The sequence below is a fragment of the Gouania willdenowi genome, chromosome 13, assembly GCF_900634775.1.
Source record: "Gouania willdenowi chromosome 13, fGouWil2.1, whole genome shotgun sequence".
Lineage (NCBI taxonomy): Eukaryota > Metazoa > Chordata > Actinopteri > Blenniiformes > Gobiesocidae > Gouania > Gouania willdenowi.
Window position 1 is genome coordinate 4,984,900 of NC_041056.1, and position 16,575 is coordinate 5,001,474.

Below are 16,575 nucleotides of genomic sequence, written 5' to 3' on the forward strand. Positions count from 1 at the left end.
CAACTACCTGGTTCTTGTGTGCCCCCTGCACCCACTCAGTATACAGAATTAGCCTAAGAGACAGAGTTGTGGTTACCAGCAGAAACGAGCCATGGTTGAGTAGTTAGGTGTTGGAAGTGCAAAAACATGGTGAGCAACGGCGATGAAAGCTGCGTGAAAGGATGTCTGTTCATTGATTGGATGATGCTCCACTACCTCTGAGGATGAGCACCTGATTTTCCGGACTTTTTGTGAAGGAATTCTGTCGGGACCACTTCTAACTTCGGCTTTGTGCACATTAGCTTAGCCCATTAGCTTAGCCCGCAGATGCTTCTCATAGTGGTTTGGCTTGAAGTGAATTTTGTCCCAAACTGAAACGTTTTAAGTGTGTATCCTGTACCGATATTATGGAGCCAACGTCTGGATAACTCTGACTTAGTGTCGTTATTTGGCTTGGAGACGCAAAAGAAATGTTTCTGCTGGGTTTTTCCTTTTGTTGTTATAGCAACCATTGGCTTTACACTCCGCCACTGTTCAGAAACTATAGATCAATGAAACACTGTTGACAGGAATCAACAAAAGTGCATCATATCCTGAGCAAAATGGCAACTCTCCATAGTTGATGCCCCAAGGTATAAAATTGTTCTAAAAAGTCCTTTTAATGTGTGCACATAATTTCTTTATTGCTAATACATTAGAAATGTTTTTTGTTATATACATTTCCACTAAAGGTACCCTTTAAATTTAACATTTTTTTACTGTATTTAGTGACCTTTTTATTGACCTCACACTTGGTATCCCTCCACAGCCGTCCACGTCCTCAGTGACGTCTGATGAGAAGGTGGACTACGTACAGGTGGATAAGGAGAAGACTCAGGCTCTGCAGAGCACAATGCAGGAGTGGACTGATGTGCGGCAGTCGGCCGAGCCCGCTAAAGTGGTCAAATCTTGACGCTGACACTGTGGAAACAGGAAGAAAAATTTAAAAAAAAGTCCATCTTAAGTTAAGCCTCTCCAGTATTGTCTTTCTATCACCAGGAAATTAGTTTGGGCTTCAAAATAAGAGGCCTTACAGGTGATAGAATGCCATGCCAAAACCCTTTAAGACTGTTACAATAACAAGAGGACACACTGTGGCTTTCAATCCTAAGGGAGTTTGCATGTTCTCAAAGAGTATGCATGAGTTTTCTCTGTCCCGAAAACATGGATGTTAATCGGAGTTGCTAAATCACGCGTGTCAAACTCATTTTCAATCAAGGGCAAAATACTGAACACTTGGATTTCAAAAGGGCTGCAGATGATGGGTAAGGAAAAAATATACATTTCCACATTATTGTTTGCACTAGTTTGTACATCCACGTCTACATCTGCTATAAATAGTTTGTAACGCACCAACAATATCTAAGAAATAAATGGCCGATCTTTACTTTTGTGACAAATTGTTCTGTAATTTAAGCGATATCATTTATGATTTTGGTAGGACTGAGATATTTATTTTACACGGTGATTAATGCTTTCTCTTTTGTTTCAGTGGTCATTTTGACAACTTTTGATTTGGTTTTAGTCATTGTCTTTTGACTAGAATGCAACTTAGTTTTAGTCAAAACTCAGTCATTAGGAATTATTTAGTTTATGGTGTTGTTTTGGTCAACTAAATCTGTAGGAAATATAGTCAACCAAGTTTGTATGAGATATATTTGACTAAATGTGTGAGTGATATAGTCGACTAAATCTGTATGAGATATAGTCGACTAAATCTGTAAGAGATATAGTCGACTAAGTTTGTAAGAGATATAGTAGACTAAGTTTGTAAGAGATATAGTAGACTAAATGTGTGAGATATAGTCGACTAAATCTGTAAGAGATATAGTCGACTAAGTTTGTAAGAGATATAGTAGACTAAATGTGTGAGATATAGTCGACTAAATCTGTTATAGATATAGTCAACTAAATCTGTTAGTCAACTAAGAGATATAGTCGACTAAATCTTTTTAGAGATATAGTCGACTAAATGTGTAAGAGACATAGTCAACTAAATTTGTAAGAGATATAGTTGACCAAATCTGTGAGCGATAAAGTCGACTAAATGTATAAGAGATATCAACTAAATCTGTTATAGATATAGTCAACTAAGAGATTTAGTCGACTTAATCTGTAAGAGATGTATTTTGGTATAGTAGTCTAAGTCTAGTTATTGTCATTTGAAAAGATTTAGTCAACAAAAATTTTGATGAAAATGTTTAGTCAGGAAAATGTAAACTGCCTGTGGGCCGCATTGGATGCTCTCAAGGATTTGGCCCCAGAGCTTTGAGTTTGACACGCATGCTTTGAATAGACAGTAGGACTCTGTGTGTGTATGTATGTATGTATGTATAAGTGTGTGTGTGTGTGTGTGTGTGTGTGTGTGTGTGTGTGTGTGTGTGTGTGTGTGTGTGTGTGTGTGTGTGTGTGTGTGTGTGTGTGTGTGTGTGTGTGTGTGTGTGTGTGTGTGTGTGTGTGTGTGTGTGTGTGTAAGTGTGTGTGTGACTTCCATCGCTAAGTTGCTGCAACACATTGTGATTCCAATCTGAATCAAAGATGGTCTGACCTGTGAATGATAAAAACATCCTGTGTAATCTACTGCGTCCCCACCCACCCTTTAGCATCTATTGGCTCATTTCTTCAATGGCTTCTGTTTTTAGCAGCACCTGTGGCTAACTGGTCGATAACCGTGTTTAGATAGCATTAGAATGGGATTTACGGTCTCAGGAATGCCAGGATTGCACTCCCAACGTCGACTTTATCTTTCCACTTCTATGCAGCGTTTGTGCTGAGCTTTGCAAAAGCAGGGAGGAGATTATTTTCACCGCAGGGGCGGCGATTTTTAGCTTAGCCGTGCATGTCGAGTGAGGGACGAGGTCAGAAGCCTCAAATGCATCGACAAAGATGAAATGAGATACTGATGTGTGCTCGTATATACACAGACATGGTCACTATGTCCAAATGTTCTTGTTTCTAATCAGGTTTGAGCTGAAAAAGACGAGGACAAGCCTAATTTCACATCAGATATTAACTTAAGTTTTTATGTAAACGTGAAACGTGCACTGACTGAGGAAATTGCCTTTATGTGAAGTCAAAGTAAAGGAAGGTTTAAAGGAAGTTTTCCAGAATTCAGGCATTAAACCCTTTTGCAGTACAGCCAGGGTTGGGGTCAATTACTTTTTTCAATTACAATTATCTTCAATTATCAATTTTCCATTATAACTCAATTATGACTAAGTCGTCAACTATCCATGCTCAATTACGATTAAGTCTTCAACTATCCATGTTCAATTTCAACTCAGTTATGACTTAGTTTTCAGCTACCCACATTCAATTACGAATAAATCTTCAATTATCCATGTTCAATTACAGTTAAATTACAACTAAATATTCAATTATCCACATTCAATTACGACTAAATCTTCAATTATCCATTTTCAATTACAATTAAATTACAACTAAATCTTCAATTATCCACATTCAATTACAACTCAATTATGACTTAGTCCTCATTTATCCACATTCAATTACGACTTAATCTTTAGTTATACATGTTCAATTACAACTCGATAATATTTTCAATTATCTATGTTCAATTACAACTCAATTACGACTTAGTCCTCAATTATCCACATTCAATTACGACTAAATCTTTAATTACACATGTTCAATTACAACTCGATAACATTTTCAATTATCTATGTTCAATTACAACTCCATTACGTTTACGTTGACGATATTTTTTCCCCAATTACAGCTAAAATAAAGTTAAATTACAGTTAATAACAATTACTGAGCCTTTAATAAATAAGCCCATAAAACATAACCTTCCTCTTATGCTAGCTTCCTGTTAGCATCTCTTATAATAAAGGGTTAGTTTTGACCCATGTCTTAAATCAGCTGTAAAATACACACAAAAAATATTATCTATTATATAATTAGTTTTTCATCTCTTGGTTACCTTGTTAGGCTTCTTTATCGATGAAAATATTGGTCATAATATTTTTGGTGTGGGCGTCTGAACCCTTTTTTCTGTCAGTATTCCCCTCGATTTTAAATTTTTCAAAAATGGTAAAATGGGTGACGGGTCGTGGGAAAACTTGATTAAAACATAATTTAATAATAATTAAGTACGTAAAAATTGCAACATGGTTCCCTAGGTTTGCATTTAATTAAATGGTCATTTTTATTTGGAATTTCATGCCAATTACAATTACAAAGTCAGTTATCTGAAATGAATTGCAATTAAATTATGATTACAACAACAACAAATTTTCAATTAAAATTGCAATTATAATCACGTCCTAATTGTAATAAATCACAATTATAATTGACTTCAACCCTGATTACAGCCATATATCTTTTTATGCCTGTAAATTATTAATAGGGTGAAATATTTTCCCTGCATCTTATTGATTTCTAGAACATTAAATCACTTGCCTGAGACAAAAGGAGCACCGCAGTAATGGCGTTTTTCTTGTAAATGCTTAATTTACTAGAGATTTCCCAGGTGGACAGAATGTTTAGTAAATTTCTAAATCTCTTCACTTAGTTTGATTTGCCTTATATTTTCTAATTCTGTACATGTTGCTATGTGTGCGAAGGGGAATGGGGTGTAATTATATATAACGTTATGGAAAGGACCATGTTGTATTTAGAGAACTACGGTAATTAGTTTCTAGTTCAATTAATTCACGTCCAGGTTTTTCATTGTGGGCTGGAACCACTAAAGGGTTAATCCTACTAAAGATAGCGTGGCAGCACCGCTGCGTAGTATTATTGTTTTTATCAACAAAAAAACATAAACTAAATAAAATAACTTCCAATGTTTTTCTACTATTTTTACAGCTTTTTGTATTCTTTTTAATCACATTTTCTTTTCTTTCTTTCTTTCTTTTTTTTTTTTTTTACATAATTGAGGATAGGGATTTTAAATTGAAACCTTTTTACAGGATGTTGTACATTTTTTTTTAAATTTCCATAAGTCGTTTTATGAGCCATTCACACCGACGATCCGAGCTGATCCATTCCTGTGTGAGCTGTGATTTATAAACAAAACAAAGACAGTGTGTTCCTGTCATCATATTAAAAAAAAAAAAAAAAAGAAAATGATGTGTAATTTATTCTGTAGATGAGAGAAGCGCTGTAAGTTGTGATAGATTGTCATCGTATGATCTGCTGTCAGAGTTACTGTACGTGTCCAGATCATTTTTAAAACCACTGTCCTTGCTACTACTGTAAATCCATATGCCTGTATGTTAATTTATTAATTTATTGTGTGTCTCGCGGTTGATAATTGTACAAAGACGAAAAACACTCCACTAACATTAATGTGTGCAAACTTACAGGAAAAAAAGTGTCTTTGTTGTTTGGAAGCAATATGAGAAAATGATGCCAGTGTGATGTTCATGTGGTACAGTTTATTTGGGATTCGTAAGAAGACAATACTTTGTTATTACTGTATTATATTAGACACAAACTGTGGACATGAAATAAATCAAGAATTGAACGTTTGGTGTCGAGTTTCTCTTTTGAAGTCGAGCCAAAAAACGATTCGTTCGCCTGAAAAGGTTGAAATATACTTGTCTCCTCCACTAGGTGGCAGCAATTAGCATAATAACGCTAAAATATACGATTAAAAAAAGGCTTTCCTCAACTGCTGCTGCTGAGGAGTGCAGAAACATGGTGGTTAGTAAAGATGGGACGATGTAACGTGCGACAATGTATCGCGATAAGACGTTACAAGATTTATTGTGGATGCTATCGCAATATGGTGCACTTTAGTTATTTATGTAATTTGGAATATTTTCACTGACGGTTATTTGTCTGTTAGCAGGTTTACGTCAAATTTTAACCAGAGTCAAACTTTATGCAATGGAAGATTCCATAACATTTTGGAGGGGGATCTGGATCAATATAGCGGTACTGATTCTGGATCAAAAATTGCGAAATGACAATTTCTCATCATTGATGAAATTTCAATGACCTTGCTGAATAATGAGCATAAAAAATAGAAAGAAAAAATGTCTTTGCTCTCAAAGAACTTTATTCGATATATTACATTTTTTTTTTTTTGTTGTTGTTATTTTCTCTACTTTTTGTTAAAGTTTTGTTACAATTATGGGCCCTGAAAAAGTTTCATTAAAAAAATACATGATTTTATAAAATACATGTTTTTTTTTTTCTAATAAAACACGTTTTTTTTTTTTTTTCTAATACATTACATGTTTTTATAAAGACGGTCGTTTTTTAAATTACCTAACATATTTTATCTGTATGTAACACAAGAGGAAAATGACATAAACAGTAACTCACAGTGATTTAGATAATTAACTTTAATCTGATTACTGGTTTGGAAATAGTAATGCGTTCAATTACTTGTTACTGAGAAAAGTGGTCACGTTGGAGTAACTAAGTCACCGGCATCTATGCAAGTATGGGTATTTATTACTTTGGCCAAAAGCAAAAGTTCAAATTTTTGATAGAAATTCATTTTCACATGTTTTCACACACTAAAATATTTCAAGAAGGAATTAAATACCATTAAAAATGTCAACTGGTGATTTTGAAACTAACTGCTTCTGCCCTAGAAACCAATGCACGAACCATTGAAATAAAGCCTGTTGACATGTAAAATGTTTACTAAAACGTTTTACATTAGAGCAAGTCTAATAAAATAGACATTTGCTCAAATGTGGAGAATGAGATCTATATTATCTCTGTGTCTTTTTGTACAAGAAACCTGCAGCATTAGGGGAAAAAACATGAATTCACCATGAGTTTCTATTTTCAGGTGCTTTTTCACAGCCAACTTCTCTCTACATCAGACATGGACAACTGTTATCACAGCAGGGGCCAAAAAATTGTGATTGTATCTGATCTGAGGCCACATTATCAACATTAATGTCAGCTTTTAGAATGACCAATCTGTAGCATTAATTGTTTTTTTGTTGTTGTCTTGTGTATTTTTATGTTATGTTTTAGTTTATATTATGTATATTTTTCTGCCATTGTATATTTTTGTACTGTAATGTTTTTGGGGGATTTTTTTTTTGTATTTTTGCTGTTTTTAGGGGATTTTTCTGTCATTTTGTGTGTTTTTTGAGTCATTTAGTGCGTTTACTTTAAAGGGCTACAGAAAGTTAAACCAAGGGCTGCATGTGGCCCCCAGGCCAGCAGTTGCCTATTCCTGCCCTATGCCAAAACATGCATGAGATTAGTAGCATAGCTATAGCTACTTGGCCTTCAGGAGAGGACGCAGACTAAACACAGAAATAATGTTAAAAGTTATCTTGGTCACAGCCACAAAACTGAAAATTTATATTTAAATTTAACAATATATTTATGGAAAGCTTAAATATAATGAGATAAACTTTGGCTGAATGTTTTTAGGTAGTGCTGGGTGGGAATAATTATGTAATACTGTTATATTAAGGTTATGTTTTAGCTACAGTATGAAATGGTTAGGAATGGATTTATTTGGAGCAATTTTAGTGGCTGTGACAAAAGGAACTGTTTTTCAAATATTAGTCAATAAAAGTGACATATTGTTAAAAGAAAATGTGAAATTTGCCAAATTGTAGAGACATTTTCCATCAAATGTAATTTATAATCAAACAGGAATGAAACACAAACTCATGCTTGATCACCCTGTAGCTGGCCACCTTTGATGAGGGTGTCTAGTGTTAAAGTCTATACACTGGCTCTCAGTCAGCCTCAGAATAAACTTTAAAGTTCTGCTGCTGGTGTATAAATCTGTAAATGGGTTTGGTCCAGAATACATCAGTGACATGTTAGTCAGGTATGAACCCAGCAGGTCTCTCAGATCTATGGACACAGGTCAGATAGTGGAGCCCAGAGTTCACAGTTAACATGATGATGCTGCTTTTAGTTGTTATGCTGCAAAGAAGTGGAACAAACTGCCAGCAAAGCTGAAGTCAGTTAAAGTTAAAGGCACTATTTTTCTCTTTTTTACTGCTGATTTTAATGTTGTTATTGATTTTGAAACTGTTAAATGTTTTCTGTTGCACTTTTTAATCATGGAAAGCACACTGTCTATGAAATGCGCTTTACCAGACATGGGTTTGTGTGGTCCTAAAAGTACCTAAATGTCACAAAATAACAGACACAATCACAGAAAATACACAAAAGGACAACAAAAATACATAAAAGAACAGCAAAAATAATAGTAAACTAGGGAAGACCATTATTCACAAGGCGAATATGTTTTTGGCAATTTGAAAAAATTGGCAGAAATGACATCTGTATCTGAATTTTTTGACAAGTTTGTTGTTTTTACTCATTCAAACGAAAGTAATAATGCAGGAAAAACAGAAGACTGACCTTGACCTTTAATATGACCTTGAGCAAAGGTCAAACATTGAAAGGAAAGGTTGCTCAATGTAGCACTGTATCTCAGTTTGTGGCCAAGTTATAGGGAAAAAAAAGTGTTTTTTTGTGACGTCATGAACTTTGACTCCTACCGATCTTTTTACTGGTAGGTCTTACAGCTTCGGTTTAATTAAATAAAACACTCCACTTGAGATGAGCTTTTCATAAATGTAAGCATCAAACTTGTACGATAAATATTCATAGAGATGAATAAATAAAGGTTGACTGCACATCCTTGACATTGTCCCTATGAGATGACATACGTGTCATTAGTGCTGCATTAATAGCCTAGGAGGAGTTCCAGGACAAAGGATAATAAGAACTCCAACGAGAACAATGTACAGACCCTTTCCAAAAAAAATTAGAATATCATGGAAAAGTGGTTTGATTTCCATAATTTCATTCAGAAAGTTAAACTTTCATTGATTGTAGATCCAGGGTCCACAATTTCAACGATTTCAAGTATTTATTTGTTTATTTGTACATAATTTGGGCTTCCAGCTCATAAAACCCACAAAAACTGGAATTCAATCAAGGTCCATGGGTTTGGAGGAAGACGGGTGAGGAACGGAACCCGAGCTGCTTGAGGTCCAGAGTGAAATATCCACAGTCAGTCATGATTTGGGGTGAAATGTTCTGTTCTGTTCCTCACACGTCTTCCTCCAAACCCTTGGACCTTGATTCCAGAATGAAACACACACTTTCATCAGAAAAGAGAACCTTGAACCACATGTCAACATTCCAGTCCTTCTTCTCCTCTTTTTTTCTGCAAAAACTGAGAAGTAAATGATTTCTTCACAGTATTCAAATTTTTTTCAATTCCTGTTTTTGTGGGTTTTATGAGCTGGAAGCCAACATTATGTAAAAATATTTATGAATCTATATTCTATGAAAGTTCAATTTTTTGAATGGGATTTGGAAATCAAACAACTTTTCCATGATATTCTAATTTTTTGGAAAGGGTCTGTAATGTGGCTATTTTCAATTGCCAAACACAAATATACAAAATGAACACAAAATGGCTCATAACGCAAAAAACAGCAACATAATAATTACACAGAATTACTTCAAAAACACACACACACAAAAAAAGTCAACAGAAATACACAACAAATAAGATTCAAAACAACAAAAATACACATACATCTTTATTATTTCCTGTGTTGATGCAAAGACAGGTAATTATTCTAAATACTGACAGGAATTTTGATCATGTGGAAATCCCATTGCTGTGGTGCCCACTGTGATAAAGATTGAGCATCTCTGCGCTATAGAAATATTAAATTGTCCTTGCCTATAATAAGGTTATGTTACAGGCAGCGACTGTGTGAAATGGTTAGGAATGGATCTAATAGGAGAAATTTCAGTGGCTGGGACAAAGCGAACTATTTTCCAAATATTTTAAAAAAAAAATTGAAAATTGAAATTTTGCTTATTTGTGGGATATTCAGTCGAGTTTCCGTGTTTCTATCCACCAGGGGGCGCAGTTGGACTCCTTCCTGTGCTTCATGTTCAGGAGGAATGTTGGTACAATGAGCCTCTGTGTGTGTGTATCGTCTCGCTTGTACCACACGGACAAACGATTGTCAATGGACTGTTTCAGACACATCTACATCGCTTTCTGCTGCTGCTGCTTCGGTTTCAACTCATTTTGGGAATCGGATCCTTCCTAATCGGACTAAAAGGAAAAAAGGACTAGTAGGACTTAGACCTCGTCAGTGTTGAAGTTTAGTAGAATTTTGCGGTGTTTTTGTGCGTGTGTTGGAGCTCAGGCTCTTACTTTGAATCTTAGTGGTGACACTTTATTAGACTGGAACTGGATCAGTGCGTGCTGTCGTTTTGAATCAGAAAGACTTAGGAATTATTCACTTTACGCGGTTTTTTTTTTTTTTTTAATTATTATTATTTTTAGGTGTTTTTCTAAGTTTTGCAGGGATTTTGGTGGAACCCATGTTAATATTTTAACTCTTTAATTAAATTTTATTTTACATGGGTTCAAAGTCCTCATCTCGTCCCAGCTGTGGTCCATTTGGAGCCCAGTGCTGTAACTGGACCTGAGCGTGAGTGAAGTGGTCGCCCGGGGAATGGGAGAAGCGACACCCGCTCATTCCGCCGCAGGGACCTTCGTACCCATGCTGGGTGTAGCAGGTCTGGGAGCCATGCCCCACTCCACCGGCCCGGTGCTAGCTGTACCCACGGCCCGGGGCTCGGCCACGGTCCCCCAGCTGCACAACGCCATCGTGGAGCGTCTGCGCGCCCGCATCGAGCTGTGCAGGCGGCACCACAACACCTGCGAGAGCCGCTACCAGCGGAACCAGGCCGAGAGCTCGGACCGGGAGCACGAGAGCACGCTTCACCTGCTCAACATCGTGCAGCAGGGGCCCGGGAACCGCAAGGCGAAGGGCGGCCGGGGTTCGAACCAGCAACCCCCGGAGTACAGCAGGGCCAACGGGGAGCAGAAAGTAACGGAGGGAGATCACAAGCTGTCCACGCGCATCGCGGTAAGTTTGTGCACGTGCATCATCATCATCATCATCAGGATTACAATCAGCTGTGTGCCTGTGGTTGGATGTTTTATCCAATTTAATTTATTTATGTTTATGTATTTTATTGTATCTATTTGCAGTTGTGCCATTTAGGAATAAATACTACAATGGGAACATTTTGTTGTGACAGCAGAAATAGATATTACAAACTAAAAGTAGAGGGTGAAGAACATTTATTAATTTGATTTTTATTTCGAACAGGAACACAACAGTGTATTTACCACAATGAAAATAATAAAAATAATAATAATTTTTAACAAGCAAAATGAAAATAAGTGGTTACAAAATCCTGCACGTGAAGTCTGTACATGTTCGAAGATGCTATATATATATAAGCACATTAGTAGATTTTAATGAATAATGGGATGGAAATTAGCCTATGGCTGTAATCTGACATATTTATGTATGTTATATGTTCATTAATATGTACAGTCCCTATTTAAATAAAAAAAATTTAAAAAAAAAAAAAAACTATACAAATATACTTTATACTGTGAATATATTCCATCAAAATTGAAGTTTGTATCCATCATTCCTGGTGGTGCTACTTGGTAAGCACGCGTGCAACTTCCTGTTTGATATGAAGTAAATAGTTGACAAAAAACAAGGGCACTGTTGGAAATGGCCCACTCTGTACTATACACTACAAATTCAAAGGGTATATACTGTCTAGGAAATACTATTAGGTATGATTAGGATGATGAGCGTTCCCACTGAAGTATACTTCAAAGTTTTCCAAGATGCATTTGGAACCTAAAACGACAAAAACCTGAATCACGCTGTGGCGAAATATCTCTGTTGATTCTCCACTTTTGAAAGTTCTGAAAACATTTTAAGTGAGAAAGTGACCAAGTAGAATATCAACATGTGCTCATTTGATCCATAAAACTCAAGGAAACACATTTCGTGTCGTCATTTCGAAGATTTTTAGAGACCCTCCATTGTGCTACTGACAACACAGCAGAGAGCAAGGGAAAATGTGTCGTTAATTAGATTTTTCTCCAATGAAATCACGTGTTGGTGTGGTTAATAATACAACCATCTTGGTATTGTAAGCAGTGCCATCGCCAGAGGTGGAGAGGGGCCTTGGGCAATGGCCACCAATGACCCCCCCCCCCCAGAATCTCAAACCAAATGTAACCTTATTGTCAGATTAGGCAACAGATGTCGCTATGTTGAAATTTTGATCAACCACCAATAAACAATGCCTCATCCATACATATCCATCACACTTTTACACATCATAATATCTTCAGACAAGACTTACAAATTGTGGGGCGCTGCGCCCTAGTTGACCCTCAGAATCAACTGTATTGTCATTGCACATGTTACAAAGCAACATTTCATTTCAGTTTCATACCCTTTAAGAAAACATGAAGCGACAATCACATATAACACTTATAACATGGGAGGACAGGAGCGGGAGAACTGTGGTTCGCCACAAGGGCAAATGCAAAAATGGGATAACTACAGAAGGAGAGGTGAGGGGAAAAGGCAGGTTTTAAACTGAATTCCCTGAAGTTACTGTTGTTGGCTCATAATGTTGGTCATTTGCAACATGAAAAGTTATCAATCCTCTTTGGAATATCCCAAAGTTGGCAACAGATCAATAATTCCAGCAAATTTATTTTGTTTTGTTTTTTAAATAAATAATATGTTATAGTTTAATTTATTCTGACAACTTTTTTTTCAGGAAATTTACTTTGATCTCCTGACATGTTTTAACAGTGTCAACTCTCAGTCTTCTTCAGAGGCGTCTGCTGATAGCTTTGATGTTTTGTCATCAAAAACGTGACAATAAATGAAACCTTAGCATGTTGTTATAAAAGAAGACAAAATGAACTTGCTGGAATTATTACGCAGAAGTCCAGAAAACATCAAAGGGATCAGCAAATTCCTTTGAAGAAGACTGGCAGTTGGCAATCGAAACATGTCAGGAGCTAAAAGTAAATTTCCTGAAAAAAGATTGTCTGAATAAATATAACCTTAATATATTATTCAAACAGATGAAGAAAATGAATAGATTGACACTTAATTCTGACTGTTGTTTTCAGTTCGTCTTAAAGACGTTATCCATGTGGATGTTTGACCTCAAGTCATGATTTCAGAACTATTTCTGGCCTTTGTGATCGATAGCTCACCTCTAGTGTGATTATTACTGCAAGAATAACAGTTAGAGGGACACAAAGGTTGTTTGAGGCCATTTAGGGGTGAAGAATTGTTGTAATTTTTCTAATAGTTTTTGCATTCAACATCTTTAACGTGCCAGGGATCCACATGGAAGCGCTTGTTAACCCATTTAACGTCCACCACCATTATCCCGCTTTGCACCGAGTACTTAGTTTCCTTTTGTGTCACATGAGAAGATAATACCTGAGTTTATCAAATTGTTACTCTACAAAGGAACCCTTTGTTTGCTTTGCTTTGCGTTTTGTGAAGTGTTTACTGAGAGATTTCTGCCTTCTTCATTTATACAGTGATGTGTGCTGAAAGTAAAGGACAGAGTGCATGTATAGCAAATGTTTGCAATGCTAAAGCAAGATAGGGTAAACTGAAATGTGCTTTTTTTTTGTTGTTTTCTGAGCCTGGTAACTGTGATAGGAACAACTTCCTGTATGGCATCTGTTAAGGGAGCTGCCAACAAGATGTGGGATTTATTTTGCTGTTTTCTTTCATTGGGCATGGGGGAGTTCAGCAACTAGGCTATGAATTATTTCCCAAGCAGCGTTTCAATATGATGTCAAAAGGGTGAAGGCTTGCATATGTTCCTGTTCTAGATATGCTTGGGATGTAGGATGGAAAAATAAACAATGGGGTGTTTTTCTAGTAAAAGTCAAAAGAAAGGCAGCAAAAAGCACTGTGATAAAAATTTTCCTCATTGCTGTCTTTGTTGTGTAGTTCTATTCTTTATGGCTTAAATGTAGTTGATGAATATGTATAGTCAACATAATTATTTTCATTACTTTCTGTATGACTCCCAATTTCCTGTTAATTTAAATAAGTAATTCCCATGTAAAGTTCATATTTCTGAATATTCTGAAAATTCCCAAACTACCCATTTTTCATTTGATACAATCATAGTGTTTGTCTCATAGTTTAGTGCAACTGTTCCCAAACTGGGGGGTGCGCCCCCTGGGAGGGGGCATTAGGTCATGACAGGGGGTATAAGGGTCTGCTAGAATGCATGTTTGTCATTGCAAATTTTGTTATTTTCATGAGATTTGAAGAAGAATAATACCCTTTTTTATTTTGTCGCGATGAGGGGCCCTGAGAGTTTTTCAACCACTGTGAATCAGACATAATTTACTCCAAAAGGAAAGGAAAACTTTCAAAGCTGCCACCTCAAAAGTATCTTTTTATCTTCCACCTAAACGCTGTTAGTTCACATTATCGCGCATTGCATTGTGGGATGTGGAGTCCCAGATACAGATGCATAAGTGTTTTTACTTCATTCCAAAATCACAGGAAAACTGTCTTCCTACTAGCTAAGAAATACAACGAATCACACAAAAAGTAAAAACTCCAGACTCTTTCATGTCTTTATGGTAAAGATAAAAAAAAATACCGATAATAATTTCAAGCTTTTTCCTTGGTTTTTGGTCTTTTAATTACATATTTTTAGCACTCAATTAACAATGTTTTCCACATATAACAACAATAATGAAACAACAGGATCAAGGATGAACAAAACAAAAGAAAATTGACAATATTGATAGTAACAGGAGGAATAATAATGTTAAAGAAATAGCCAAGCAAAGCAATAGATGTTGGAAACCCATAAGATTAAAGAAAAAAACGGCTATGATTTATATTTATCTAATAAAAAAAAATATCATGGGAAACAGCTTTAAATTTTTGTGGAAATGTACTAACAATTTTCCGTCACTTTGCAACACTACTTAATGTTGATACAAGATGCACTTTATCCCTTAGCGCTCCACTTATTTGCTTTTCCTGTCTTGTTCTGCAGATCAGGGGTGAAACATGATGGGAGAGTAACAACATGGTGTGTTAAATTGAGTGTCTTAAAGAGGTCGGGTACCATCATTATCCTTGTTATCATGCATGGTTTCAGTTTTACTGATGTTGACTCAGGAGTAGCATATTCCGTATCAAACCGATGAGTGTGGAGGAAACAAAGACCTGGCGTACATGTTTACGTCAACCCCAAGGTTAACGTCTTTCACAACTAGTGACGAACGGGTGAAGCAGAACAGCCGTCTTTTCCTGAAACCCCTTAAACCACATGAGAGCTAGATTACTTTATCTTTTCCCAGCAGGCTAAGATTGCTCATTTAAATCCACGTACTTGGGTGTAAATGCAACAAAATTAAGTTTTTTTTTTTTTTTTTCTCATATTGTGTCACGATTTGAATCGTAAACGCCCTGATTAAGATCACTTTAGGGGTGCTTTCTGTACTATGTTATCTACAAAGACTACATTTGTGTTATTGACTGTTCACATTGGAATTTGCAAGGGTAATGTACACCAAGTGAGGAGCAAACGGCACAATGGATTATGACTGGCTGTGAGCGCAGAGCGAGCAACATTTAACAACAGGGTTCATTGAGACCAGATTAACAAAGGATATTCTTTTAGATGAAATTCGAGGAATGGGAAAAAGAAGAAGAGATCAGAGCTTACTTATCCCAGAAAGTGATTTTCCTTAATGCTCGCACTTAGAAATCCATATTTCTGATTGTTTCTTGCCGATTTTTCTCCTCCTGCCTGTATCGCTGTGCATGGAAATAGGCCACACAAAAACAGGTTTATTTGTTGGTGTATTAGCTGAACTGGTGATCGTTTTACCTGGTGGCACGTCACGGCAGAAGATTTAAACCTCCAAGCATGAACTGTGATTGTGTGATTTAGTGCAAAACTTGATGGGGATTTGTCAGTTGGTGGCAGAAAATAATGTTTTGGTACCATGTCACACATTTCCATGGTATTGTTCCTGTAAAACAAGTGGCTGAGGGTCTAGCAATGTGTCTAACGTCCCCCTCGTGACATAATCTTGCGTGATTTCAGCCTAAACCTGTAAATCATCTGAGGTATATCAAATGAATTGATAAAACTAACTATAATGTTTGGATTTCCTGAAGACGATGCAAGTGAGGATGCAGGCGCTTGCCTGCATTAGCATTAGCCTAGCATTAATTATCATTAGCCTAGCGTTAGCATTAGCCTAAGATTAGCATTAACCTAGCATTAGCATTAGTTTAGAATTAACATTAACATAGCATTAGCATTAGTTGCGTTTAACAACTGGGTTCAATGAGACTAGGTTAACAAAAAAATATTATTTTAGATCAGTGGTTTCCAAACAGGGGTATGTGTACCCCCTTGGGGTACAGGAGCACATTGCAGGGGGTACTTGCATAGATTTAGTTCATTAAATAATGTTCCTATAGTCCTGTTTAGGCTATTTTTTGGACAAATTCACCACAAACTAACAGTACTATTGCTCAATTAAATACTATATTTTCTTGTAATTTATTGAAAGAGGATTATTTTATGTTGTAGAGGCAATTTTATCACACTTTTAAAGATAGGAGACAATAATTAGCTACATTTTACAAAGGAGACCGTATTTACTTATCGTACTATTGACGTATACGCATGGAAGTTTCATGGTAA

General features: G+C 36.2%; 2 protein-coding genes across 4 annotated transcripts in view; both read left to right on the top strand.

Annotated features, from left to right (window-relative positions):
- Positions 1-2,442, top strand: part of gab2 (GRB2-associated binding protein 2) — a 61,047-nt gene extending 58,605 nt beyond the window's left edge. For both annotated transcript variants that reach the window (XM_028465295.1, XM_028465296.1), the window contains exon 10: positions 788-2,442. In XM_028465295.1, coding sequence (XP_028321096.1) covers positions 788-931 — 144 coding nt within the window. In that variant the 3' untranslated portion in view covers positions 932-2,442. The remainder of the gene's footprint in view (positions 1-787) is intronic.
- A 7,507-nt stretch (positions 2,443-9,949) lies between these two features.
- maml2 (mastermind like transcriptional coactivator 2) overlaps positions 9,950-16,575 on the top strand; it is a 59,436-nt gene continuing 52,810 nt past the window's right edge. For both annotated transcript variants that reach the window (XM_028465714.1, XM_028465715.1), the window contains exon 1: positions 9,950-10,892. In XM_028465714.1, the coding sequence (XP_028321515.1) occupies positions 10,476-10,892 (417 nt within the window). In that variant the 5' untranslated portion in view covers positions 9,950-10,475. The remainder of the gene's footprint in view (positions 10,893-16,575) is intronic.